Here is a 27,503-nt window from a genome sequence, read left to right on the forward strand (position 1 = left end):
ACTCCATAAAGGACACAGAAAAGGGAGGCCAGGTTCTCTCTGCTGTCTGACCACAACAAAGCTTTCCTGTCAGACTATTGATACCTCTTCTGACAGCAACTTTCAGCCTGCACACCCACACCGCTCCTAATCCACTAACAATGAAGCAGTTGCCTTACTTGAAGTGTCCCCATGGAGTGGAGGGACTGCATGAGGAAATTGGGACAGGAATGGATAACTGCCAAATAACATGTATCCTCACCACAAAGACATCCATCTAAAACAATACACTTGTTTACATGCAAGCCTAAAATAACCACTGGGACAAAGAAAACAGTAAGTTCAAAAGAGAATCTTTGGATCATCAAAGGAGAAAGTGAGATACAAAATGAAAGTGTCCTGTTTCATCATTCATTTAAAAGTTCTGCTGGGCATTTCAGGCTGCAGCCACAGGAGCAAACACAAAGGCAGGCACATCTTTAGATGGGACAAAGTGACCTGCTCCAAAATGCCTCCAAAACAAAGCCAGCTCTGAAGAGACGAAGGCTGACCGGGAGGATCATTACAACAGGCATATTCTCCTCCATTACACTGCTCCTATTACAGCCTGGATCACTTACCCATCTCATGCACTTACTCCTCCTTGCCTGTGATTCCATGTGGAGCAGTCACACATCTGTCGAGGGACTAAAACCATGGTTATAACCTTGAGGCCACACCATGGACCAGAACATGAAGAGAAATGGAATGCATCAGCTTTCCATGAAACCCTTCCACAGGGCCCTGTTTGCTTTCAACGTGTCAGACACCTGGAACATTTTGTGTCACTATATGATTCTGCAGGAGCTAATTCTGAGGCTGTGCCTCCCAAACAGCCAGTTGGCTCTTTCATTCCTGCCTCTCTCCCTTCCTCCTGTCCTGTTACTCACGGGGAGGACATTTTGCAGCCTGCAGTTGATGCCAGTGGGCCTCTTCCTATCAGTGCTTTCAGCACTCGAGACAGACATTCAAGCAAAAAAAAAAAAACAAAACAAAACAAAACAACAAAAAACAGGAGTTTGATTTAGTAAAGTCTTTGAGCAAAAGACTGGCTTGTTAATATTGAAAACTTTAAATGGGGAAATACAGTGGGACTGAACCTTAGTGCTAAAGCTGCCCGTATATATGGATTGGGCACTAGCCCAAATAAAACAAGCCTGCCCACAGCTGCGATATATTTAATCAGGTCTTACAGACCAATTATTTTGCACAGCTAAATCCAGCACTTGTGAAAATTGTCTTATTTCAGCTGTAGGAAAAGCTACTAAATAACATTTTCAATTTCAAGAAGAAAACCCAAGAAAGTATCTCTTCAAGTCCAAAATATCCACAGCCAACAGCAGTACCGAGGCAGTACAGAAGGAATATTTAACCAAACACATATCAAAACTTCTACTCACGTGAGAAAGCTCCTTATTATTAATACTTGTGACACTTAAATGTCCTCAGAACTGCCTTTTGACTTCTTTGAAAGAATCTAAGGCGATAAGAACTTAAAAAAAACCCAAAAAAACAAAAGCACATTCTCCTTGGGTGTCTCCCCCTTCCTAAAAAGTTGATCTCTTTTTCCCCAATGAAATTCAACTCCCACCACTATGTTCTCAGAGATGGACTACTGAAAATCCATTTCTTACACCACAGTAATCTTGAGAATTATTTCACTAGTACTGGTATAATATTAGTGGTATTGTCTGCTTTAAGTGCATAAAAAGCAGTTAAGACTTCCTTTCCCCAGAAGCAGGCAGCAAGGCTAACTACTGCTTTGCTTTGACTAAACTAACAGTACTAAAAATGTGTATATATAAAAGTAAATTGTGCATGAAAATTGTACAAGTAAACACCACCCCATACAAATGAATAAAGCGCTATTTTTCAGAAAGTCTGAGTCAGTTCTCACTGCTGCAAGAAACATGAAATCTAAACAGCATCTGAAAGCTTCTAAAATCAGGGTTTCCTTTTCTCAGGCTGTAAAATGTGCTGTTGGCACACTCACTTTATCATTGAAAATAGCGACACATGAAAGCAGACCAAAAGGACAGAGTTAATTCAATGCAACAATCTTCTCGCTCTGTAAATGTCTCGCACAGCACCACTCTTAGCAACAGAATGTTTATCCAGCACAAGATAGAGAGGCTTTTCACTGACACCTGGGACAAAACCAGAGAACAAAAGCAGCTCCCAATGCAAGCGAGCAAAGTTACATTTTTCAAGTGTTCCCACCTAATGCAGACAGAAGGCCAGCCACAGCAAGTCACAACAAACAACCTATTTACCCACTTCCAGAAAATGCTTGTAAATTTAAACTGTGTGAAATGTCTAACTACCGCTTTCATTCCATCAAAAGGCTTCATCAGCAATGGACAATAAAGCCTCTGGCTTGACCTAAAAGGGCTGGTAGGTTAATCTATTCTGACCTTACCTTTATTCAATCATAATACTGAAAGATTGCTTGAATGAATAACCAGCATTTAACAATGCCAACAGCCACCCTTTCACTACAGTGCTCCTCTGAAGTGCCCTCCAAGCCAATTTTTTAATGAAGGGGGTATCAAACATTTTCAAAAATTAATTGTAAAATAAACCAAAATGTTATTTCTCACTCATGGGTAAAAAAGGAAAGAGATATAAAAAAACAAAAGCAGAAGAAAATTTTTCTCTTGTCCCTTCATGTCTCTTTCAGACTTCCACCATCACTTATTGTCAATTTAAGATAATATGCTGTCTCTTATTAACTGTCAGTCTCATCTTTTATTTATAATATTTTCACTCAAATGGGAGAAACTAGACAAAAAAAGATACTACTTGATAAAACCTGCCTTCTAACAATAGGCTTAATCATCCAGGCCCCAACACTTGGTATTTTAATAACTACTGGCTTCATTTCAGAACCCATTCCGTAAGAGTGCTCAGCACTGAACATGGCAAAGCAGAGTGTTAAAATTAAGCATGTAATTAGTCCCACAGAGGTCACTAAGCAGGATTCATCACTCATTGAGTGATTTAATCACTCAACTCTCATAAGTTTAAAGTTCACAGCCTATGTTTAAATGCCCTTCTGGAGAAAAGTCTCCAGTGCTCAACACTACAGTGCACAGTTATACCCAAGCATTTTCCTCCTTGTAATAGTACAATAACCACCTGTATCACATATGTGCCTGTTAGAGCAAGGTACTCTTGCACTTAGACATGAAGCAAGAGCTGTGTTCTCATTTGACACCTCAGAGCACTTATTCTTCAGCATCAACAAACAAATGCGCCTTCATGCGACGTTCTACACCTGCAAATAGTTTGGCAACACAAGAGAGTATCAAAAAGCAAGACCATCAGGCACTGAAAAGACACTTGAAAATGCCTTAAAAAATCCACACTAACCCCAGGAACAAAGTCTTGGCTTCAGTCTATTCCTGATTAGATTTAGGAAGATGCTTAACATACCAGACAAGATTAAGTGCCATCACCTTTATCCAAAAGCACAATCATCAAAGAACTGGGAAGCAAACCATAAGGCAGTGACAACAGCATGTGATGCAAGAGGAATGAAAAACAAAGATAAGAGCTTTCCTCTGGCTTGCAGAGGATACTGTTATAAACTACTCAAAATTTCCTACCTTGAAAAGCTGTGATGTGACCAACAATCATGTACTTCAGTTCAAAGTTCAGCGCCTGGATACTCTGAGTCCTCTCCCTTCGAACAGCTGCCTGGTAGCTTTCTTCCATTTTTTTGGTGCAACATGTTGGTGCCCTGTGTTGACAGATCTGTAAATCTGACTCTTAAAGCAAACAAGAAAAACACAATAATCAGAAAACGCTTGAACTTACACTACCGAAGTAATGCTTCTTAACATCAGAAACACCACATTTTAAATTTTGAAACAAGACAAAACCCACAAGGAATGACAATGTGAAACTCAGATGTTGTCAGAAGGACACAAAGTTGCGATTGTTTCATCTAAATTTAAGTAACATTACATTATCAGCTGATAAGTTATTTTACACTGTTAAGAACACTGGGCACAAAAGTTACCTGAACACAGTCAGTGGCAGCACAACAATCATCATCATGAAGATGAACCATCAAAGGGGCAACATTCCCACTGTACATCTGGTGCTGAGGGTATCAAAATTTGAATGTGTGTTAACTTGAATGTTAACCATGCCTCAAATTAGGATCCAATACTCACCCAGATTGTGCCTCAAGGAATCACCTATTCACCTCTTACACTAGGGGGAACCTTCTTTAAAAAATCTGAGCTCCTGGGCAGCTCACCAAAAAAAAAAAAAAATTAAAGGCACTGCAATCACTCTCACCTTGCAACTACAGAGAAAGTTGATTAAAAGCTTCATTCTTGTAGAATGGGGGGTTTTTTTAATCATTCCATCTTTGTATGTGTTTCAACAAGTTTAATATCCTCAATAAGGAAACCTACATCACAGAGTTGTGATGGACACACTCAGGGTCTATTTGTTCTACAGCACAGGATATGCAAGTGCCAGAAAGGATCTGGTACAGACTGCAGATGAGTGTTTTCTCACGCTTCACAAATACATGTTTTAGAAGGGGAGGAAAAAAGCAAGAGACTATTAAGCAAGTAAATCCAAAACCAGAGGCACACATAAATACCAGAGCCCAAACAGTCACACAGTTATTAAGCGTGACAGTGTGTCAGGGGCTTCCTTCCCTCCACCTCAAGGCAGAAACAGATGCCCTGGGGGAAAGGGGCTGCAGGTGTCCACCTCCATCCCATCCTTCAGGCTCCAGGGAAGGAGACAGCCTTTCCCAGGAAGGCCAATGCCATACAGGTGGCCAAGTTTCCCAGTCCCACTCCACAACTGGCTGTATGTGCCCTTTGAACTGGAGCTGGTATGCCCCCACACTGCCCTCTCTGTGCCCAAGGTGGGCCTCTATTTTAAACCACTGCAAACACCACTGGCAATCCCTCCCCACACAGCATCAGTTGGGCTGGAGGGCACACATGGATGAAAACAGACCCGATTCTCCAAAGGGCCATAATTCCTGCAGAGGATTTCTCACCCAGGCCACTGCAGAGAACCCAGACCAGGCCTTGGGATGGAAATATTAATGAACCATCACCTGCACTACCTCTTGTAGTGCAGCCTTGCAGGTTAATGCACAGCAATGCTCCACATAACTGACAGTGATTAAAAACAGGGGGGATGCACACTGGAAAAACAAGGACGCACACTGAAAAATCAGTAAACACCCCCAAAGGACCGGGCTCTGCTCAGAGCCAGCTCCAGGTCACCAGCTCACTGAGATCAAACCTGCAGGGAGGAGCTTCAATAAACCTCCCTCACCAGGGAAAAAATAAAAACACTGAGTTAGCTAAAACACCTTATTTGACTTGAAAATGTTGCTCCAGCTTATAGCAACTCTCATTGGAAAGTGCAGCTAATTTATGTCAAGAAGGTCAAAACCAAAGTAAAATATTTCAATTCGCTACATTTTTATGTAAGTTTGCAAACAAAGATCGAAGTTGTCACAGACTGAGCTGAATCAGGACACCATTTTGGGGGTGGATTTGTTTCACACTTCAATCTTATTTCAAATATAGGAAACAAAACTCTCCCCACTCCAGTGGGAAGCCCCAGACCCTGCTGAAGGCCCTGGCTGAAGCCAGCAGGCTGCCAAAAGCAGCAGCGGGAGGGCTGCACGCTCGTCACCGGCTGGGCACGCTCGTCTGCTCCCGGCTGCCAGAGAAGCTGTCCCAAGGTTGAAATTAGCTTCTTGGCCAGGCTAATTTTAACTTGGATGGGTTCCCTGATCCAGTTCACCCCCTCAACACGTTTGTCCTTTCACAAGGAACTGGGGGTCAGGGAAGGACCACTTCTCTTGAGCTGGCACCACCAAAGCATGAGTGAAATTGTAACACAGACTGCAGAGCGACTCAGTCACGCACAAATAGGTGTCTGAGCAGAGGGGTTGTAAATGTTGCTCGGCATCTGCACTGCCAAGCTGCTGACACCCAGAGCATTTCTCCTTACAGCAGCCCTCCACAGCTTTGTTTGATGGGGTTTTGCAAAGCTCAGACCTGTAACAAAAAAGGTCTGAAATCTCAGGTGCTCTGCGCTGACCCTGGCAAAGAGGCAATCCATGGCTATCAGAGCTGCACCTGGCATTCCCCTCTGAAACGAGACACATGGGAACCTGCTTCTCCTTCAGAAAGCTTTAAGGATAGGGCTATCTCAGCTGGAACTGCACTCCTGGGATTCCCCACCCAGCTACCTCCCCTGATGAATACTCCCAGAGCATGAAGGCTAGGATTTGTTGGTCCAGAGCCAAAATGACATAGAAGGCACTCTTAAACAGAAACAGCACTAAGCCCCTGACAGTTAAGGAGCCTGATGTAAAACACAGAGCATTGAAAGCACAGCGAAGAGCAAGCCCCACTCTCCTCACAGGACTGTCAGGTCACTGCTGTCATGCACACAGCCTGGCAATTTCACTTGCTCCAGTATTAGCCTGAGGGTATCACTTGTAACACAATTATAGAAACCTAATAAAAGGTTTCAGTGCTATACATGCCTGGGTGCCGAGATTAAATTAGAACTCATTAGTAATATCTTAATGTCTCTAATAACTCTGATACTAATTTTAGTTTCTCTCATCTCTTTCATCTTAATGAAAAATACCCTCTCCAACAGGAAGAGGGGAGAAGCAGTGACAGAGGGGTGGCCAAGGGGCTGAGCACCCCAGAGACAGAGCACCCCATCTGCCCTGCTCAGAGTGTGCTGCCCACCAGCCATAGGGACACAGCCTTAAGGGAAAACTCCTCCCTTTTTTAAGGAACAAAGCCATTCAATACACCAGAGTTTAGAAAGCACCATTCCCAAAAGACAGAAGTTACCAACAGCATCATTTCAGGATTTCACCCTGCTAATTTCCCTCTAGGACTTGCTTACCAGCTTTCCCCAAGCTGCCTCTCATTTCCTAACTAGTAATTTAGTTTGGGAGGCACCTCAAGCTCAACCTTCCCCTTAAAGCAGGTCTAACTACCTAAGAGCTTCATCCGGTCAAGCTTCAAGTGTCTACAAAGATCAACAACACCACAGCTTCTCAGGACATGTTTCAGCATTTGACTCCACTCACAGTAAAATAATTAAAAATTTCTATCTAATTTCCCATGTTCCATCTCACATCTGTGGTTTTTCAGCATACAGCCATGTACCTACAAGAAGCTGACTCCACTTTCTCTATTTCCTCCCAAAAGGTAGCTGAAGACAGCAGTATGGCCTCCCTTAATCTTAATCTTCCTACAATGGAACAAACCCAGCTCTCCATTCCCACATGTTCCAGCCCCTGACCATGATGGGAGCCCTCTGCTAGACTCTTACTTTATGCCACAGATGCAAAGCACCTGCACCCCAAGGCACCTCTCCATTTCATTTTCTTATGCATTAACTTACTGACAGAGAACACTTTCAACTCTACATGCCTGGCCTTCAATTCCAAAAAAGTTTATTAAAAGCATTCCTAAAACAAATTAATTTTCTTCTTCAGATCAGATGTAAGGATTACTCTCCTGATTATGTACATTATTTTTCCATTCACGTCTTTTTCCCTTGAGTACTGGTTAAAACTGAGGCCCAGCTTATTTTTTAAAGTGAGGAAAAACTACAGACTTTAAATCCTTACTGTTATTATAAGAAACAGGATAAAGTATTTTCCTCCCCTTTGAAAAACAGTCACATTCAAAAGTGCAGGAAAAAAAGTACCTGAGTCTAAAGCATGTGTGTTTTGGAATGCATCAATGATCCCTGTTGAAAACTACTCTGCAACCCCAAAGCACTCAATACATGCCAAAGGCAACACCTTCAGACACTTCCCTGTCACAAGTATAAATTACTTTAAGTGTTAAATGCACAGAAAACTATGTATCCTTACCTGACATCCATCTGGTCAGCTCTATCAAAATCAGCTGTGGACTATTTTGTTATGTGGTGATTGGAGAGCTTTTTGTTTTGAATCAAAAAGTTTGGGACTTCATTCTGAACTTTGGTATAAATAAAATCTAATACTTTGGCCATTAAAACTAGCTGATTCAGTATCATTTCCCAAAAGCAGAGAGGCCTGTTTAGCAAACAACATTCACTTCTTCCAAAAGCTGAATATATATTCATTTTGTTAGCTGACCGTGTAGTTTAATAGTTCTGTCTTTAAAATGCTGCACACACTGTAAAAGCCATACTCTGAAACCAGAAAACCAAACTTTTAACACACACTAACTGATCTACCTGCACCAACTTTTTCAAAGACAGGCTGATTTTTTTTTTTTCCCCAAACAAGCTGAGCCTCTAATTTCCACTGCACAGAAGAGTCCTGAGCAAGCACAATCAGAGGGTGAGCTCAGGGCAATCTGTCTTCTAACAGTTTTTGCCTTTGTATTTTGACAAACATTTCAACAGTATTTCCAAACAAAGCTTTAGTCCAAAGCCCAAGATTTTAGTGTTGTACAAATGTCTTCAAAGACTCCAAGATTGATTATGCCTTAGTAACACAGAGAAGGGTGCCAAAAGTACCTTGCATTGTGCCTGGCCCAGCTGAACAGGAGCCGACACTTCATCCTTCTTGAGACTCATCTGTCTAGTATAGCTGCTGCCTCAGCTTGAGGAAAATTCAGCAATTAAACACAAACTAATTCAGGGGAGGAGGCCAAATCAAAGGAAAAAGGAGCTATTTCCAACCAGGGCTCCCCCCCTGCAACTACTTGGGGAATGAGCAGAGCCCACACTAGCACAGCCACATCAAGGAAAGGGAACCCAGCCACTGTAGGCTGCCACAAGCTTGTAGGCTCTTTTTGCATGTAGCTCTTGTGCTTCAGCAGTGCAAAAACCATCACCACCTTCACCTGCAAGACTGCTGTCAAGAAACTCATCCACGGGCCACCCTCACCTAGCAGGGAGCACAGCTCCCCTTGCACAGCCTTACACCAAGCTCAGTCCCACCACCAGTAATAAAATGCTTTCAACTAGAAAGACAAGCAAACTATCTTAAAGTCATCAACTCAACATGTGCATAGTCAAACAGCTACAGTTTGATCTGTCAAAGTGTAAAATATGGTAGTTACTATGCTTGAAATAGTGCCAGGAATTAGCACAAAAATCAACAAGCCAGTGCACAGTGCTCTGGGACATAAAATAGCAGCTAATTCAAGAAACCTTCTGCTCCCTGGGCTAGGCAAAGAAGCCAGGTAAGCTCCAGGGAGCAGAGTTTAAGTCAAACGGAGGTGTCTCTTCTTCCTGCATCAGGTTCTTCCTGCCAGGCCCTCCCACACACATTTTCTGACTAGGCAGAAAGAACTTTCCAATCTCTTTCCTCTATTTTGTTAAAATAATCCTATCATCATCTTTAATATAAAGATCACACAGACAAACAGCACATTGAAAGGTCCCTTGAAAACAAAAAGCTCATGAAATATGAAAGCAGAGCCCGAATTTGTTCCATCCATCTACATGCAACTTGACAACATGCATATATCCAGCAAGAAACCTTACAAGTGCAGTTTGCAAAACAGAAGTTATGAAAATTTCCTTTCCCCTCAGCCCTTCTTTCATAATGTACATTAACAGAGATACTGTTTAACTTGATCAGTAGACTTTGCCTTCTCACTGTTCTTCTGAAATACACTGAAACATGACTAAAGCCATGACCAGATGTGCTATTCCAGTTGAAACAATCAAGGCTAAAAGATAAACACACCTCAAGTTTTATCAAGCACAGCTTAGATAATCTACTAATGTAACTACTAGCAAGTGGAGCTACTTCCAATTCTGTCAAGTCAAACAGCTTGCATTTGCTCAAGAGCTCCTGACTAGACCCAGAAAAAAAAAGGTATAAAACCCCACAAAATAGAAGGACCACTTGATTGCACTGGAATTACACCTGCAAATCTAAGGGTGGTAGAAGCCTTGAATGGGACAGGAGGGGGGACAGCAAGAAGCACTAGATGTCATGACTCCAGAGAGCTGGCAGCATCATCAAGTGCCACAGCTTGCAGGACAGCTGGAGACGATCAGGCACTGGCCCTGATCAGCTTCCAGAGCAGGAACTCTTCCAAATATATAGCTCTTAAGGGCAGCATCTGCACAATGAAATGTTCCTAGGCCTGTTCACAGGTGCATCTTGTTCAAGTTTTCCCCACTCTGCTGCTTGCCTGGTTCTCACTGCTCTTGTATGCTGATTTTTGGTGTCCTTTGCAAAGCACCTTTTGCCCTACTCCATAGATCACTGCCTGGTAGGTTTTTCACCTTGGCTTGTACCCCACAGAACCTTTCTTGTTCCTGGACCCAAAGAGCAAAAAAAGCATCTGAGTTCCCTAACCCAAATGTCCCTCCAACTCACTGGAACCTACACAGGCATAAACCAGGCACTCCCTTCACTCCTCAAAGTCCCTCTCCTCACTCAAGATTCCCTTCTATTGTTCCTCCCCAGGCCCCTCAGCTACCCTTCCCCCTGCCTTCCTCCAATTACTTGCACACCTGTGGGACATCCTAGAGCAGCTGGACACATTTTCAGCCCATGGGCCACAGCTTCCCTGCAAGGAGGAGCAGCTGTTGCAGGGAGAGAACTCATCATGTCACTCATCCTCAGTTTTCCAGGCTGTTCCTTAGAAAGTCTGGCTGCACCCAGGAGGCTGAAGGCAAAGAGCTAAGAAGGCAGCTGCAGTCACTATTCCTCACCTCATGCCTGTTACCAGACCTGTGGCACAGATCCCAAGAGCAGCCCCCCCCACCTGCCCCAGGCACCTTCAGCCAGGTTGCTTTTAACAGGTGATTTGCCTTAACTGGTCTAAGCGGGAGGGGAGCAAGGCAGGAGTCTCCACCACAGGACTGTCACAGCAGCGGGTGATGCAGAGCAGCTGGGCCATAAACCCCTCACTCACTGCCGCAGCCACCTCCCAGGGAAGGGGTCTTCAGTCTGATAAACAGGAGGAATAGGGGATGGAACACATACATACACAGGAATAAAAAGTCCTGTAACACATCTACAAAGCACCTACAATTAGAGAATTTCCAGTGTTTCCCAGAACAGCCTGATTTTCAGTAGGGTGTTGGAAGACGCATCTTTGGCATCAATGCCAAATGGCCATAATGCTACTGCTCGAAATCGTCTCTTGAAGGAACAAAGAGCAAGTAACTTCCCACAGTTCACCAGCCGCTCCCTCCGGTCCTCCCCCCTACCAGCCCTAATCTCAGAACCAGCAAAATTTCAGCAGGAAGGCACAAAACCCACCTTACAGTAATTTCACTCCAAACTCTTAAATTTAACAGCTGAGCAGTTGAGAAGAGACTCTTGCCTGGTACATGCAGGTGCAGCAGGCAAGCACTGCCTGCCACGCCCAGGGACTGCACTGTGGCCACTTCTTCAGGCCTGGTACTTCCTTAAATGGGTGAAATTCTTTAACGCTGATTACATTTAATAACTTCCCAGGAGCCCAGTGCTAAGTGAGATATTCTTTGAATGTGGATCTATCTGGAAGGCAGCAAGACTCTGACTGCTAAAGAGCTTGCTAATTACACAGTACATGCAAATTCAAGAGATTTATACTCTCAAGGATCCATCCTTTTATCTCCTACAGTTGATAAAAAAGCATGAAGACTGATGTATGTAAAGCACATTATAAAACAACCTAGGTTGGTAGATATCAGTGGATCTTCAACAAGGGGGTTTCTACATTAACTGCAATGCCAACTCCTTCCTCTGTTTTCCTGGGACAGCATGTATAACTGAATGCAGAGGAGAGAGAAAAATCACAAGAACTTTCATTAATTTAGAGTCTATTATGACTCATCTTTCACTGTGTCTCATCACATTCCAAGCAGTAAATCCCATATTTTTTCCCCACCACCAAAAAAAAACCATAAACACATGTAAAATATTTTTGAGAGGAGTCTAGTAATAACCTTCCTACTCCGTATCATCCAAGGACAACAATAAACTAACAGCTGCATTTCTGCTGTCCAGAGGGGACAGCATTTCACTGCCACAGAACCCTGCCTTACCTGAAGAATGAGCCACAGAAACCACAAGAGGTGGAAAGCCTAAACCGGAACACAGGCATATAGAGCCCTGCATTTACAACAAAATTGAATTGTGTATAAATGAAAGAAGCAGGTCTCTAGCCCAGTACAGTGAGACAAAACACCTTCTGAATGCAAATCACACAGGCTGCCTATCTAGTCCTACAGGGAGGACATAAAATTCTTTATGAGAGGTGTGAATCACCTCATTCATCTCAACTTCAAACCCTAATGATAATTCAGATGTTAACAACTGTTTTACCAACTTTTTAATAGGAACCACTTCCTAATATGCTTTACCTGCTGTGGTAAGATCCATATAAGGTGGCAAAGCACAGAAAATTTCAAAGATACTGATAGGTTCATGATAAAACGTACTTCCTATTCTTCTTCATTTTATCTGCCAACATAAAAAATTTGTAAGAAGGTTAGACTAGAAGAAACAAAAGCAAATATAAACCTAAAGGAACCATAGGACTGTTGGACATTTGAGCCACAGCCTCAGAAAGGGAAACTGCAAGAACAGTATTCAAGAGGAGAGGAAAGCAACTCCTCAATACTCCCTTTTCCTCCCAAAATTTGAGTACTTCTGTTTTGCCAAAGCCATACATGAAGCCAAGTGCTCAGACAACTGTTTTCTCCTCTTTAAAAATACACACTGATCGTGCCTAAGTATTAATTTTACAACCCAAATCCTAATGCTTTCAATGAGCTTGTCCTGCAAGCCTGTAACTTCATTTTTATGCATGACTTAAGAATGAGAAATGACTGGTTTTGATCAGTTTTTACCATTATTGGAACAGATTTCTTTAGGATCCCATTCTCAGTTTCATAATTTATTTTTAGGGAGAGGAAAGAGGAGAACTACAAAAACCTAGGTGAAATACCCAAGAATTTTAAGAAAAGCACATTGCACTCTTAATACTATTTACACAAAAAGAAGAGCAATCATTTACAGAGCTGAACCAGAACTAAGCAACTGATTACTAGACAAGACATCCCTCACTAGGGCCAATTCTTCAACTTCATCACCCATGACACGGTAATTAATTAAAACAGGCTGCAGCAAGACTACAGCATCACGAGGTCTCCGCATCTCGTTCCCTATGCAGACAATGCCACTGTGCTGTCACTGCTCTGAAACTGGAATTTGATGCCACCAATTGGACCCACAAGCATTGGGAGGCATCCCACAGCAGGAGAGGGAGAACATACGTGACAGTAACTGGAGAGGAGCACTCATTCAGCATAACCACGCAGAGGAACCAGCTGACAGCCCCACTGGTCACACACAGGGCACCAGGAGGCTGTTTTTGATAGTCTAGTTTGAACCTAGATTTACGCTCAGATGACTTCTCCCACGCTAGACAACGTGTGCAGGGAAGAGGAAAGGTAAGCAGCATCAGAGAGAACTTGGCTCAGCACCCCCTGATGTCAATGGAGACACCCAGTGGCATGAAGTCATACAAAATACAATGAAACACAGCTAGACACAGCACTAGGCTTCATGCTTCTGTGGGATTTAGCAGTTTGAGACTAACAAAGCTCTGTACCCAGAGAGCTTTGGGTCAAACTCTTAAGCAGATCCTGGAACAAGGATCACAGCCAGGAAACCTGAGAAAACTCACCCTTAATAAGAAAAATCAAAATTAAAGAGAAAAATGAACCTACAAAGAATTATAATTTAGAAAAACTTTCATTACCTTAGAGTAACTTGCATTTGATTTCAGACAGTTGCTTGTGATTTTTAGCTGCATGCATTCAATAAAAACCAATGGAAGGTCAAGAAGCTAAAACCCCAAACACATCATGGAGTTGGTGACCGCATTCAGTGGTCTAAAAAGCAGTGAGGGCCCACCAGCAAAGTTAATCTAACCCCCATGAAATTAAGGGCCACAACAGTACTTCCCCTTAAGCACATGGCAGTGCTCAGGATGGGACTGGCCTTCTGCCCTTTCTCATTTGTTTGGGCCGTGCTCTGTTCTGTCTGCGTAGAGCATGGAGGATGGTCTGATTGTACCAGGAGCAGACAGGAATGAAGAGCTGGAGAACTGCAGACCATCCACAATGAAATCTCACCTGAAGGGGCCATTCCCTGACTTCTGGGTACCAGCCATAACCCTAAGCTGGAAAGCAGCCGAGCTCACTGCACAGGACACATTCCACCACCCTCTCCAGGACCCCAGCAGTGTGTTCAGCAGGAAAACTGTACCTTTCTGGGATTTCTTGAGCCAGGATACTGGATTCTGAAACAGATGCTGCTTCCCGAAGGCTGAGGGGAAGCAGGACGATGTCCTAAAAGCCTTTAAGCTGGGACCACAGGCAAATAACTTTTGAAAAACCAGAGTGGAAACCTCTGATGGGCTCCTACATTTGCCAATATTAAAATGTATGTTTGACCTTAGGCCAATCCCTTAGGCTCCACACTTTGTTTCAGACATGGAAAAGAGGAAGACCTCTTCCATTAGTTTGCTTAGACAAGTAAGCAATTCCTAGTGGACAGTGCCCTTTGCTATGTGCCGTGTTCAGGGTCTTCCCGGAGCCTGCTTTTGATTTGGACCCTCTGCACCTGTTATATAAATTAAGAAATCATGTTTCTTCCCTGACATCACTCCAACAAGGCACCTTCACAGCACACTGAACTGATTATCCTTCCCTTCCCACTTGTGCTATTCCACTCAGAACCACCAGCATGGAGCTCCAGAGCTTCCCACTCGGGGTGCCCAGCACAGCCCCCGTGTCCCAGAGCTGCCTGAAACCAGCTGGATACACGGGCAGGCAGTGCTGGCTCCACTCAATTCCCTTTGGAAAAGCCAGAGGCCAGCAGTTCACAAGGCAGCCAGGCTGGGGATGGCAGCCACCGGAGACACAGCAGCCAAGCTGACACAAGCTGGCCCCAGGCAGCCCTCGCTACTCAGCTAATGTTTTGGCACCTGTGATAGTGACTTAGAACAAACTTTCCACATGTAAGCCAACAGCCCTGCCAACAAATGACACCAACACTTTTCATCCCAGTTGGGGTTTATTTCTATCAGAGAAGGCCACAGAGCACAGCAGGTCTGTTACCAGTAAGGGGGAAGCTCCCAGTAAGTTTAGATCCCAACCAGGTACAGCCAAACCACAGCTGCTTTTTGGGGAATGCAAATGTTTATATTTCCTGACATATCTAAGGCAAACCAGATTAGAAAGAGTAAATTTAATTATTGCAGTTTGAAACTGAAAATACAATGCTTTAGCCAAATACAACTGTGGGCTGCTCCCAATGGTAACAGATATATTTTTCCCAAACTTCAAAACTAAGATTAGGAGATTAAAGTCAAGCCTTCTCTGAGCAGAAGTTTGAAAGCCTTTCTCTGAGAGCTGTGCTTCCGATTTCTTTTTTAAAAGCCCTACTCTGTTTTGAGAAGCCAGTGGTTTTTCTACATATGCTTTGTTCTCTTGCCTTCACATTCATTACACCACTCCTTTTAACCACCCATATAAAAAGAGAAGAAACACTGCTCTTCTGAAAGCTGGATTCTTGTTGTGAGTTGCAGGGAGGAAATATTTTCACCACCACCACAGAGCAACCATATCAACCTCTGGGTGCTGTTCCCCAAATATTACTTAGCAAGCCCCTGTTCCTTCTAAAACCATCACTCCATCCTTCCAGCTCCCGCTTTTTTAGGTTTCCTTATGGAAGGACAATGGGGCAGGAACACAGGACATACATAATGGTTTGACATTTGATTAGAGGGATGGAGCACCTCTCCTACAATGAGAGCCTGAGTGAATTGGAATTGTTCAGCCTGCAGAAGAGAAGGGTTCAGGGTGATCTAATTACAGCCTTCCAGTACCTGAGACAAACCAAAAAAAAAAAAAAAAAAAAAAAAAAAAAAAAAGGAGAGGAACTATTCCCAAGAGCATGGAGTGACAGGACAAGGAGTAGATTCAAACTCAGAGTAGGCTTATATTAGATATTAGGAAGAAATTAATTGCTGTGAGGGTGGTGAGGCGCTGCCACAGGTTACCCAGAGAAGTTATAGATGTTCCATCCTTGGAAGTGTTCAAAGCCAGGCTAGACAGGGCTTTGAGCAACCTCATCTAGGGGAAGGTGTCCCTGCCTGTAGTAGGATTTGGAATGAGATGATCTTTAGGATCCCTTCCAACCCAAACCATTCCATGATTTCAACCTCTGAGAGAGTCCCAGGACAAGCCATGTAAAGTCCAGCCATGCAGACAGACAGACATGCTTTGGGGAGGCAAGACATGAGCTCTGACCTGGAGCAGTGGAGCACGATCTGAATTTGGGCACAGCATCATGCCAGGTATGGCTACACTGCTGGCAGCAAAGGACTGGATTATAGGGATCTGGAGCAAGACCAAATCAACCTGGAGACAAACTTTGAGCCTTTTTCAGCCACAAAGAATAATTTCCCTACATTGGTAACAATAAAACAGTGCTCAAGAATTAACACCCCAAAACAGTGAAACACTGAAAAACAGAGGGTTAAGGACCAGAGCTTCCCTCGACTGGGAAAATTAGAGATACTCAGACTTGCTCTGGAAATCCCACGTCTATTTGCAAGACTTAAAATTTTGATAACTGTCTTCTGTTTTCAGTAGCCTAATTGCCACCTCACCTACACACCTGCAATATAGTGAACTGCCTACCACCAGCAAAATCTAGGGTGAATATTTTATTTAAGTTAGGAGCAAATGCTCCATATCTCCACGCATCTCCGTGATGCCTTGCTACAACAATGCAGTTTCCCACTAGCAGCCTTGCAACTCGACTGCTGCTCAAAGTCTGATCACTTGAAAACTGCTTTTTCTGCATGCTCCTGTCCACCACTACATAGCAAATCTATGAATTTGTTGTTTTGCCTTCCTGATCCTGGAATTTCATATCCCCACACTCTACGTCTGCTCCTTCTTCACAATACTCAAACTTATAAAGGAGGACGAAACCTATTCTTAGGGCTCCAACACCAAGTCAAGTTATAATCCTTAATGAGTCACCACATCTGGAATTCACTTCATTCCAGGTGCATTTAAGCTAGATTCATTTACACCAACAAGCTTATTGCTCTGTGACCAGTGCAAAAGCACAGAGCATTGTTTCAAAGCAGAACAAACCAGAGCAATTGTCACATTAAGTGTTAGTGCAAAGAGGAAGGTCCTCAGGATAGGGTAAGAAGCAAAAGGCCTGTATTTTAGCAAGGAAGAGTTAGGTTTTGCATTAGGAAAAACCTATACAGTAAGGTAATTAAGCACTGGAACAAACAGACTAAAAAGGCTGTGATCTTCTCTCACTGATTTGAACAGTTTATTCTGGCCACAAGTAGAGGGAATGGACCAGATGATCACTTCAGGTCTATTTCAGTACTATTTTCTGTTATTCTAATCTTTCAGCAGCTCTCAGCAGTGTATTTTTCTAATTACATCCAGTTTTCAACAGATTAGTCTCCCTTTATTCACATTTCCTAGCATAAACACCCAGAGCAAGCTGTTCCTGGACACCAGCTCCTTTGGCACTACGTTGCTGCACCTTTTGTGAGGATTTGGCCCTTAAGATCTCTCAAGAGTAGAGCTTTAATTTCACAGCACGGATCTTGCTCATTTTACTCCATATTTACTGAGAACAAAGGGAAGACTATGCAAATGCCCTGCTACTTAGACCTGAACAAAGTGGAAGCAAACATGTAGATGTGAATAGGAGACATAATGGTAGGAAAAAAAGCAGACCTTTTCAAAAGTAAAATGACTTTGTCAGGGTCCCTTTGCACTATGTGCATGGATGATTTGTGACAAAACAAAAAAGTGCTAGCCTAGCACGTCACCCATGTCAGAGATTAGAGCACTTCAAAACCTTCAGTAGTTCAAGCACTTGCTGGAACTTGAAAGGCTTTCTTATGCAGTGCTTAGCTTCTTTATGGCTTTTACACGACTTTGATGTGCACCTAAGAGTGAGGAATCTTAAATCTGAAGGTTTTCTATGGAAACACCCATATCGTATAATAAATTGCAAGATCTCATCACCCTGATTAATGTGAGTCAAAGTTTGCAAAAGTTTTTGCCAGAAGTTAAAAATTCGGAGTCGCTGTTTTGATACCCAAATAAGAACCCTGAAGTTCCAAGCACTTAGTCACTTTCAAAAGCTTCTACAATAATAGCACTGGTGTAGTATTTCTAGTCATTGACAAAGTATGGTGTGCAAGGAAGTAGGTGCTTATGCAAGTGTCACTTTCTCCTCCACTCTCATTCCCTCTCTAAACCAAAGATTTACAGTTTTCCTTAAAGTTAAGGGATCTCTGGAAACACAATCAGTTTCTCCTGTGTTACGAAACCTCTTCTCTGAGTGCAAACACGGGTGTGTAAACATCAGCTTCGTTTTCCCCCCCACTATACATCCTTAACCCCCAGGAGCATTAATGGGAATTATGCATGCATAACGAGCACAGAATAGCCCCCTTATGAATAGGGGCCTTGTTGGAACAATGAATACATTTAACCATTAACATCTAGGGATGTGCCCAACTATCCAATTTAACTAGCTGCCAAACAAAGCTACCGTGACCTAGCTGATATTGTCAGGTTTGCAAGTGCAGCTCTCTGAAATTTGTCTCTCATTTGTTTTTAAAGGAGGTGACGGTGGTCTGCGCAGGGGCTCTTTGTCAGAAGGAGCTCCTTGCAGAAGGATGGCCTCCAGAACAGCTTTCACATCCACCATGCAATGGAAGAACTCTACAGAGAGAAAGACCATGACCCCAGGAAGGAAGCAGAGTCATCAGAAGACCAAAAAAAACCATATATATATATATAATTTAAGTGCATATATATGCTGGCCATCAGTATTAATAGAAACTCAGTAAGAGCAGAGAAAGGCAGAATACAGCACAGAATTACATAAAAAAGGTTGAAAACCATATTTCAAAAGAAAAAAAGAGTGGAAAGACTACTTCCAGGGGAATAATTTTGTCCTCTACAGGTCTGAAGTTCCCATGCAATTGCCTGGCTACACTTGCTCTTTATTTCTATATTTTAGCTATCAAAATGCAAGACAGAACCTGAGGATATGTATCAATGAAACTCCCCTGAGACTTTTGAGTCCACAAAATAAATGTAATGGTATCATCTGTGATACTCAAAATTCCTCCATTGTCTTAATTTCTTTCTGTATTCTTCCAGCTTGTATCATGAAATTTCACAAGTTAAAACTTTACACATTAATCATGCATGTATGAACACACCAAGAAGGTAATTAATAAACGTCCTTTAAGACTGATGTACTGAAAAGACTAAAACAGATTTATTCTCCTGGAAGTGTATGCATAGTGTGCATCCATAAGAGGCAAAGCTGCAACTGCTCCATCATAAATCATTTGTGTAACACTGCTGAGCTCCTTGGTGCTGTAGAATGGCACAGAGCCCCAGGAGGGTCCAGGACAAGCAAGCACTCTGTAAAACTCATCTGTCAGACTGCCAGGGTAAGCCTTTGGGCAGCACCTTGTACAGGAGACCACTGTTGAGCCAGAGGATCGGATCCTCTGGGTGCCACCCCACTAAGCTGTGTAGCTTCACCTGCTATCAAACACCACAAGACTACTGGACTCAGTATGGAATTAGCAAAGCCACCTGAGTTTCATTTCACATCCTAAAATAGGGTGGCAAACATGGTCCTTAGGTTCTTCTACAGGATAGTCCAGTGGACCAGCTACAGCAGTTCAGACACAAAGGGCTCACTGCATCACCATCAGCATTGCTATAAAAAATACTGAGCTGTTGTAAGGAACAAAATGCAGCCATAAAAAAGTGCCAGAGCAGGTTAGCACAGTCCTGCTATGGCTACTCCACGCACAACTCAGGCAGTTCCCTGTCCAGACCAGGCTCAGTCTCCAGCACACCCGGATCTACAGACCACCCTGGGTCAGGAAGGACACAAAACAGGAAAAAAACCTTGTCCCCCTCGGTCTGTGCTATGTAATCCTGCACACCCAGCTCTTAGCTTGAGGCTCTGGTTATTTCTGTGGATCTAAACACAAGACACTGTGCAGAAATATTTTCTGTTTTTCCATCAAATAATATACTGCCTCAAAACACTAAATCTTAACTACTTGGGTAGAAGATTTAACAGGCTTTCCTCCCTGTCTTATTCTATCCTTAGGATAAACCGGTAAATATTAGGTAGATACCTTATTTCATCCACTGGTGCTGCTCAGAAGTTACTTGTATGTGAACAAAGCAAATACCTTTAAATGTATCTTCATGGATATGAGGATGAAGCTATCATCTTAAATACTGATACCTAATCAACACATTGATACACTCAGTATAAATTTTGTCACAGGTCTGGCTGCTGTCTGGGAATTGACTCTGGTCCACCAAAATTTGTATTCTCCCCTAGAAGCAAAAGCTGTGCTCTAAACTGGTATGCGATGAGTATGCATTTGAACTATTATGAAATATATGCCTCTTTATGACATTTTATACTTTCATGGGACAAAGATTCAATTACAAAGACTTTGTAATATTTAGAACTCTAGCTCTAGTTTTACATGGTTTAAAAGCAAAACCCTTTCACCACCCAGGGGGCATTTTACACGTATCCTTGCTTTTTACAGATCCTCAGGCTATGCCATTTTTCCATGATTTATCCTTATAAAAGCTCTTACTTATTTTGATATATTTATTTTATTGATTTATATAGTGATTATGATGCTAACTTTGTTTCCACTTACCACATTAGTGCCTTTTCATCAGTACTGCTCTTTGGTTAAGAACTGTCTGCTCAGACCTGCCACACTGGCATGGTGGGGTGGGAACATTATTTTTATATTATTTTCTGATAACAATCTGGTAGCAAAACTTCAGTGGCACATAAAAGTATTACAGAGGCAGCTCTTGGGAGCCACCAGTATTTTAAGGATGAGTCATTTCTTACTAAGCTTGTTTTCCATTCCAAAATCCAGTTCAACACCAGAATCACCAGATCTTGAGCTGACCATTAAAAAAAAAAAAATTGCTACATACTCTTTTCAGCAGAGATTTTTCAGAGACTAAATAGACCATGTGAATTATAGCAATACTTGACTCAGTCTGACAAGAAGATTGTGCGCTGGGGGAGAGTAGGTTCTTTGCTGACTCTTGGATACCTTCCCAAGACATTTACAGGAAAGGCTGATCTGAGTAACTAAGTCATTTTTCTTCTCACCTGGACCAAATGCTCATGCAAGTCACCAAGGACAATGTTTTTTGGGGCTTATGGACACGAAAACTACAGGTTTCCGTCTGGCAGTGGAACAGCAATTCCATCTTTATGAGGCATTAAGTAAGTTTAAACACATTTTTTCTGCCTATAGATTACTCCCAAGAGGCCATTACAGAGTGGGCAGCTGGTCCTGCGTCAAACAGAAATTTAAGACATGGGAAAAGAAGCGGAAAAAAAGATGTTACTGCTGGCGAGATCTTGCCTTTATCCACAGTCATCACCAGCTTTAGGTTAACACTTCTGTTGACAGTCTGAGCCTGAAGAGTGCTATAAAATCCAAAGACTAATGAAGGAAGGATCCTTTACTCCAGAGGAGCTGCAGGCTGCAAAAGCATAGCTTTCCTTCTACTCACAACAGCTATTTCAGCAAGTACAGACCACAGCCCCAGACTGCTCAGAGGCTGGATCAGAGAACTGAAGGTAGGACAGCTTTCAGGTTCAGCTTCCAGTTCAGAAACCAACATAACTTCTAGCCTTTTCCTTCATTTAAAGAAAAAATTAAGTGAAAGTCAGCCTGAAGAAGTGAAGGTATAGCTCAGCGATATTTTTTCTGGCTGCGATCTACCACCCTTCCCTGGCAGCTGTTCAGTAATAAAAGCTGCTTGCAGTAATATACTGTGATATAAGATGTAGACAGGGAAACTGAGGCACAACTGCTCTGGGCTACTCGGAGAGGGACAAAGATGGGAACAGAATCCATCTCACATTGGATCAATCCACCCCCCTCCAACAGGTATATCACCCCCTTTGTGATATAAATAACCAGGAAGCCTGTGTGTTCATAAATAAGCAAATACAAAGTGTAACAGGAAAAACACCTTCCGCTGTAACAAGCTGCAAGGTAATGCCAAGGACATTTCAAACTTGTGTTAACAATCAGGTTTGTCAAAAAGAAACAGGAACCTCATGGAAACAGGACTATTTTTTGCACCTTTTTAAAAATCTTAACCACCCTTATACAGTTCTTAAGCATAAGCAGAACTATGCTCATCCAGCAATCTTTCCTCCCAGATGTACCCTTCATCCACCCTACTGAAGGCAGCCCCACACTACCACACACACAGGTGTGGACAGAATACCCAAGTACAAACTGCAGCTCACACCAGAGGATTTGAGTCTCTCATTCTGATGGGACAAAGTTCCCAGAGCCAGTGCAGCAAGTCCATGTCTCCTCTGGCACACAGCAGACATCGACAGAATGCTGCTGTGAGCAAAATGCCTTTCTGCACTACACCTTTACCAGGGGAACCAAGGTGTTCTCATTAGGAACACAGAATTAAAAAGCTGAGTGATAATAAAAGAGAAACAGGAAAATAAAATACGGCACGACCCACTTCATAATAAAATGGACAATTTAATAGAGATTCTTGGACATATACAAAATAAGTACCTAGTTCATGCTCCTTTCTCAACACACATGGGAGCTGTGCCACAGGCTGAGATGGGAGGAGATCCGGTCTAATGCATGCACACATGCAGCAAGGGGCTTCTGGTGGGAATCTAGGACTTGCCTGTCATTAATCAGAAAGTAAAACAGTTTTAATGTGTAATTGTTAATGCATGTCCAGCTCTACTATGGGATATTCAATATATACACAGCAATGAACACTCCTGCTGATTGCAGGATGACATAGGGGAATAAAGCAGCTTTTAGTAAAACAAAACCTGCCCTTCAGAAGCAAATTCCTGAACACAGTCTGGGCATCTTCCATGCTCCTTGTAAAGCAGTAGTACAGCAAGATAAAGCTAATCATACCTTTGGTAGTTTTCTACAAGATGATTACTTACAAGGTAAAGAGTTCTTAAAATTCTTTCACAAATGACATTTTCTATGCTTCCCAGAAATCAGCCTAATTCTTCTCTCTCTACTTACCATATGTTTACAGACTGGGGTTTTTTGCATGCTCAGACAGTAGTCAATAAGCCAGAGGGAGAACTGAGCATATGTAAATGAGTAGGATGTTCTCGTGGTCACACGATTACCAAAGGAATCACAAGAGGACTTTTATTCTGGTTCTGCTACGATTCACTGCCTGAATGCAGTCAAGTCTCAGATTACAGTTGGGTTCATTCAGTTTTCCTACCGAGAACTTGGAAAGCAGTGACAGGCAGGCACCACCGTGTTCCATGCCCCAGAAAAACCTATGAGTATCCGGAACTCCTCCCAGAGCCCGTGGCAGGGCGCGGTGGATGCTGTAACACAACCCAGGGCTCGCAGGGTATCACCAACGCAGCCCCTGTCTGGGAGCCATTCCAGACGTGGCAGCACGCGTCAGGTTGGAGCTATCTAGACTCCCTGGAACCAAAGGCTTAGTCCCTTGGCAGGATTAACACAGCCCTTCACCCTTGGAGACAGCTTAGAATTCCTCCCTCATCAAAATGTTAACCAAGGAGCTCCTACAAAAACATCCCAGCTCAGCCTGTGATAATCAAAGTACAAGATCAGGAACATATTACCTTATTTTTCAGTCTGTGGAAGGCACAAAAAAACCCTTCATGTGGATCACAGCCAAGGCAGCAGTACCTTTACCTGACCAATCTTTGCTATTTGCAGCAGATTACCCTTGAAACATTCCATTTGTTCCAAAAAAAGTAGGGTACCAGATAGAAGCACAGATTCCACTAGAGGAGAAGGGGGTCTTACAGAAAGACCAAGGAGATCTGCTGTTTAAAAATGCCTCCTATTTCGGTATCTTACTCATCTCAAAACCAAACATGTCCTTAGCCCTGCAATCATCAGTGGACTAGACTTCAGAGAAGAAAAATACCTCATGTCTTTTGGGGGAAGCTGTGGAAGAGAAATTTGAAAGCAAATCCTGGTCATCTCCAAGAGCTCATTCAGGTGACGATTTTCAGGCAGGCTGCTGCCAGATTCACAGCACTCCTTAAAACAAAAGCCTTTTTTTTTTTTTTCCCCCCTTAGGAGTCTTCCTCCTTCCCTTGCCACCACATTTTATCCAGGAGGCTGGCAGGTCCTGCCCAAAGCAACTCTTCACCTCACTTCAGGCCATGCTGACACCCCTTTCACACCCACTCAGCAACCCCAGGAACCTGTCTGCAGACAGGTGCACACGGGGAAGCAGCTCCCAGTCCACCAGTCCCTACGAGGCTTGGATCCAGGATCCACTGCTGTACCCCAGATCCACCGCCTTACAGCTTCAGCACTGCAACCACAGCTAAAGCCACAGGAGGGTGTAGGCTACTAACTCTCCCAAGTATTTCATTTTATTACAGGTGAAATGGACAGCACCCATAAGAGGAGACAGAAAATATACACCTGACAGTCTGTCTGCTGGTCCCTCTCCAGGCGCTGGGTTGGGCCTCTCTCCTTGACTGAACTGCTGGTTTTCCTGAAGGGTCTAAGGACCTAATAATCATTAAGACTTTAACCTCTGCCAGATTTGTTTTATTAGCCTATAAATACTGGCTGGAGATTAGCCAAGGGCTTTCAACACTTATGATTGAAAATATCTACTAAACAGACAACAGGACTGCAAAAGTTTCACTTTTTAGAGAAAATAAGCCAAAACCAACATGCAGGTGACTGAGGAGCACTCCAGGGTGGGGCAGGTCTGGCCCCCATGGGCAGAATCGAGCAGGAAGCTCCTGGCACTTCGCTCAGGGCTCCATTCAGCTGAGCACGCTGCTTCCCAGTGTCACCCTCAGCTGCCCACCACTACTCCACTTTAGCTGACATCTGACATCTTCAGGGGACATGCTTCAACATTCGTGTGGCATTAAAATACATAATAAAATAAGCCTCAATGTCAGGAGAAATGTGTATATGTATTAAGATACATTCACCGATAACAGCTGCCCATGAAAATGCCAGAAAACACTTCAATATTTAATTAAAAGAGGGCACAAGACAGGAGGCAGTACTGCCTGGCAAGGGATTAAAGCACACAAGTTTTGGTGGAGCAAGAGTAATACTCAATGAACAGGGAAGATCAATATGCACCACTTGTCCGCAGCGCTGCTCCAACCCTCTTCAAAGGAAACCTTTATGAGCTAAAATTTAAAAGCGTATTACCCTCCCTCACCTTCTCTCTCACCATTTCTTTTCTGAGAGCTTGTTATTCAACAGTAAAGTTCAATAGGACACAAGAAGACAATGAAACCTGTCCACAGCAGGAGGGTTGGAACTAAATGAGCTTTAAGGTCCCTCCCAACCCAAACCATTCTATGATTTTCTGCTGCATCACAGGATCTACACCTTCCTTCTGAAAGCAGACAACTTTTTGAGAAAGATTCCTCTACAGCACTAAAGTTTTATAGAAAATGTAAATGAATCGATTTAAAGTTGGAGGAACTTCTCCCAGGAAAAGCTCAGGAGAGAGGGTTAAGCATTCATCAAAATGGATGGAAAGCCTTGTTTTGCCTCTCTTTTAGCTCTCCAAAACAACCACCATTTGATGCCTCTATCAGCACAGAACAGTAATAACCAAGCTTCAAAATGCCATTCCTGCAAATCTCTTCTTGCCACAAAATGACAAATACTTCCTTCTCCACAGATAACTCTACACCCCTGTGTCATCTCAACTACCTCATGCAAAGTGAAGATCACCAGCACTCTGCAATCGATTACAGCCGTAAGAGATCAGCCCAATGGCCTATCAAATTTAATCCCCAAGACAGAAACCTGTGCCAGAGAACATATCCAAAACTCATCTAAGAAAAGAAGTCTTTCCATCAAACTCAGCAGGCTTTGAATTGAACTGCTCTCAAAAAAAAAAAAAAAAAAAAGAAAAAGAAAAAAAGAAAAAATAATAAAACAACAACCCAAATTGAAACTTGTACCACCACACACCTACAGGCAATTGCAGTGGCATGAGGTAGCCAGAAATTGCGTTAGGAAGTTGACAGTCTCTTTTATTCCAATGCCTGTAAACATTTTCTTAAAACAGATTCACTGAATTGTTTAGATTGGAAAACATGTAAAACTGAGGAATGTGACTTCATTATCTAAATATATGATACATTCATGAGAGTTTAATTATGAAGTATTTCATCCCCTTACCAGGGTAAGGTTGTAGAATATGCAATAAAAAAGAGGCTATTCTTATTATCTCTGTGTTACTTTTCCCTTTCAGTGCTGACAGGCATTGTTTCTGAACTGTGAAAAGGCAAAATGGAACAACACTCTGCTCATCAACTTTCACAAGTGCTGCAGACTTACTGCTTAACTAAGCAAAAGCCAAGTTCTGTTGGCTGCATCCCTCCAAGGTGTCACCTCTGCCTTCCCTTATGACAGCTCCCCTGAATTAAGCTGCACGATGACTCTTCGCAAGTCAGAACTTAGCGGTGAATTCACCACCCGTCAGAGGATCCCACATCTGGTCAGCAAAACAAGCCTGCCAAACTATCCGGCTACTGACTAGCCTTCTGCGAAAGGGACCCTCCCTGTGAGGAGCGCTCTACCTCAGGTACTCAGCAAAGGGACCGCACAGGTCTGAAACGCGGGGATGAAAACCCCGGCGCTTGCGGTGGCGACCGATAAGCAACACCTGCACAATGTAAAAGCGCAGAAGTATTCCCGCTCTCCTTTCCCGGGAAATGTTGAGTTATTTTAGCCAGCGGCGTGCCCCGTGCGCTTCGCTCCCCGAGCCCGCGGGCAAGCCGCGCCGGTCGGAGGGAGCCGGGCGAACAGCGGCACCAGAGAGAGGGCACGGCGGGATCCCGCGCCCCAGCCCCGAGCCCCCGCAACCCTCCCGTCGCGGAGCGGCCACCCGCGGGTGGGTCGGTACTGACCGGCCGTGGGCACGTCGGGGACCAGCTTGAGGGGCCCGATCTGCCGCAGCTGGAACGCCGTCCGCACTTCGTGGCAGCTGGGGGACCTGCCCGCCGCCACCGCGCCGTACAGCCCCGCCGCCAGCAGCCACAGCCCCAGCACCGTGCGGCATCCGCCGGCGGCCATCTCGCACCCCGGCCACGGCCGCGGGCGGCCCGAACGCTGAGGGGCGCGGGCCCTCAGCCGGTCCCGGCGGCGGCAGCGCTGCCCCCGCCTGCCGCCCGCGCTCCTCCTCGGCGGGAGCGGCCGCCGCCGCCCCTCCCCGCCCCTCCCCGCGGGGCCCGAGGGGCGCCGCCGCCCCCCGATCGCGGCGGGGGCAGGGCCGGGAGCGGGGAGGGAGCCCCGGCAGGGCGGGGGGCCGGGCGGCGGCCGCGGGAGCGCTCGGGGGCAGCGGGAGCGCCGCGC

At 43.9% G+C, this 27,503-nt stretch overlaps 1 protein-coding gene across 4 annotated transcripts in view; it reads right to left on the reverse strand.

Moving 5' to 3' along the window:
• LOC116448664 (glypican-5-like) overlaps nt 1–27,289 on the reverse strand; it is a 338,454-nt gene extending 311,165 nt beyond the window's left edge. For 2 of the 4 annotated variants that reach the window (XM_032119431.1, XM_032119432.1), the window contains exons 1-2: nt 27,059–27,224; nt 3,627–3,788 (exon numbers count right to left, since the gene is read on the reverse strand). In XM_032119431.1, the coding sequence (XP_031975322.1) occupies nt 3,627–3,788; nt 27,059–27,224 (328 nt within the window). Of the gene's footprint in view, nt 1–3,626; nt 3,789–27,058 lie in introns of all 4 variants that reach the window. The other 2 variants (XM_032119433.1, XM_032119434.1) reach the window with 2 other exon arrangements.
• Between the last annotated feature and the right edge of the window lie 214 nt (nt 27,290–27,503).

Source organism: Corvus moneduloides, chromosome 10 (assembly GCF_009650955.1).
Source record: "Corvus moneduloides isolate bCorMon1 chromosome 10, bCorMon1.pri, whole genome shotgun sequence".
In the NCBI taxonomy this organism is placed as follows: Eukaryota; Metazoa; Chordata; class Aves; order Passeriformes; family Corvidae; genus Corvus; species Corvus moneduloides.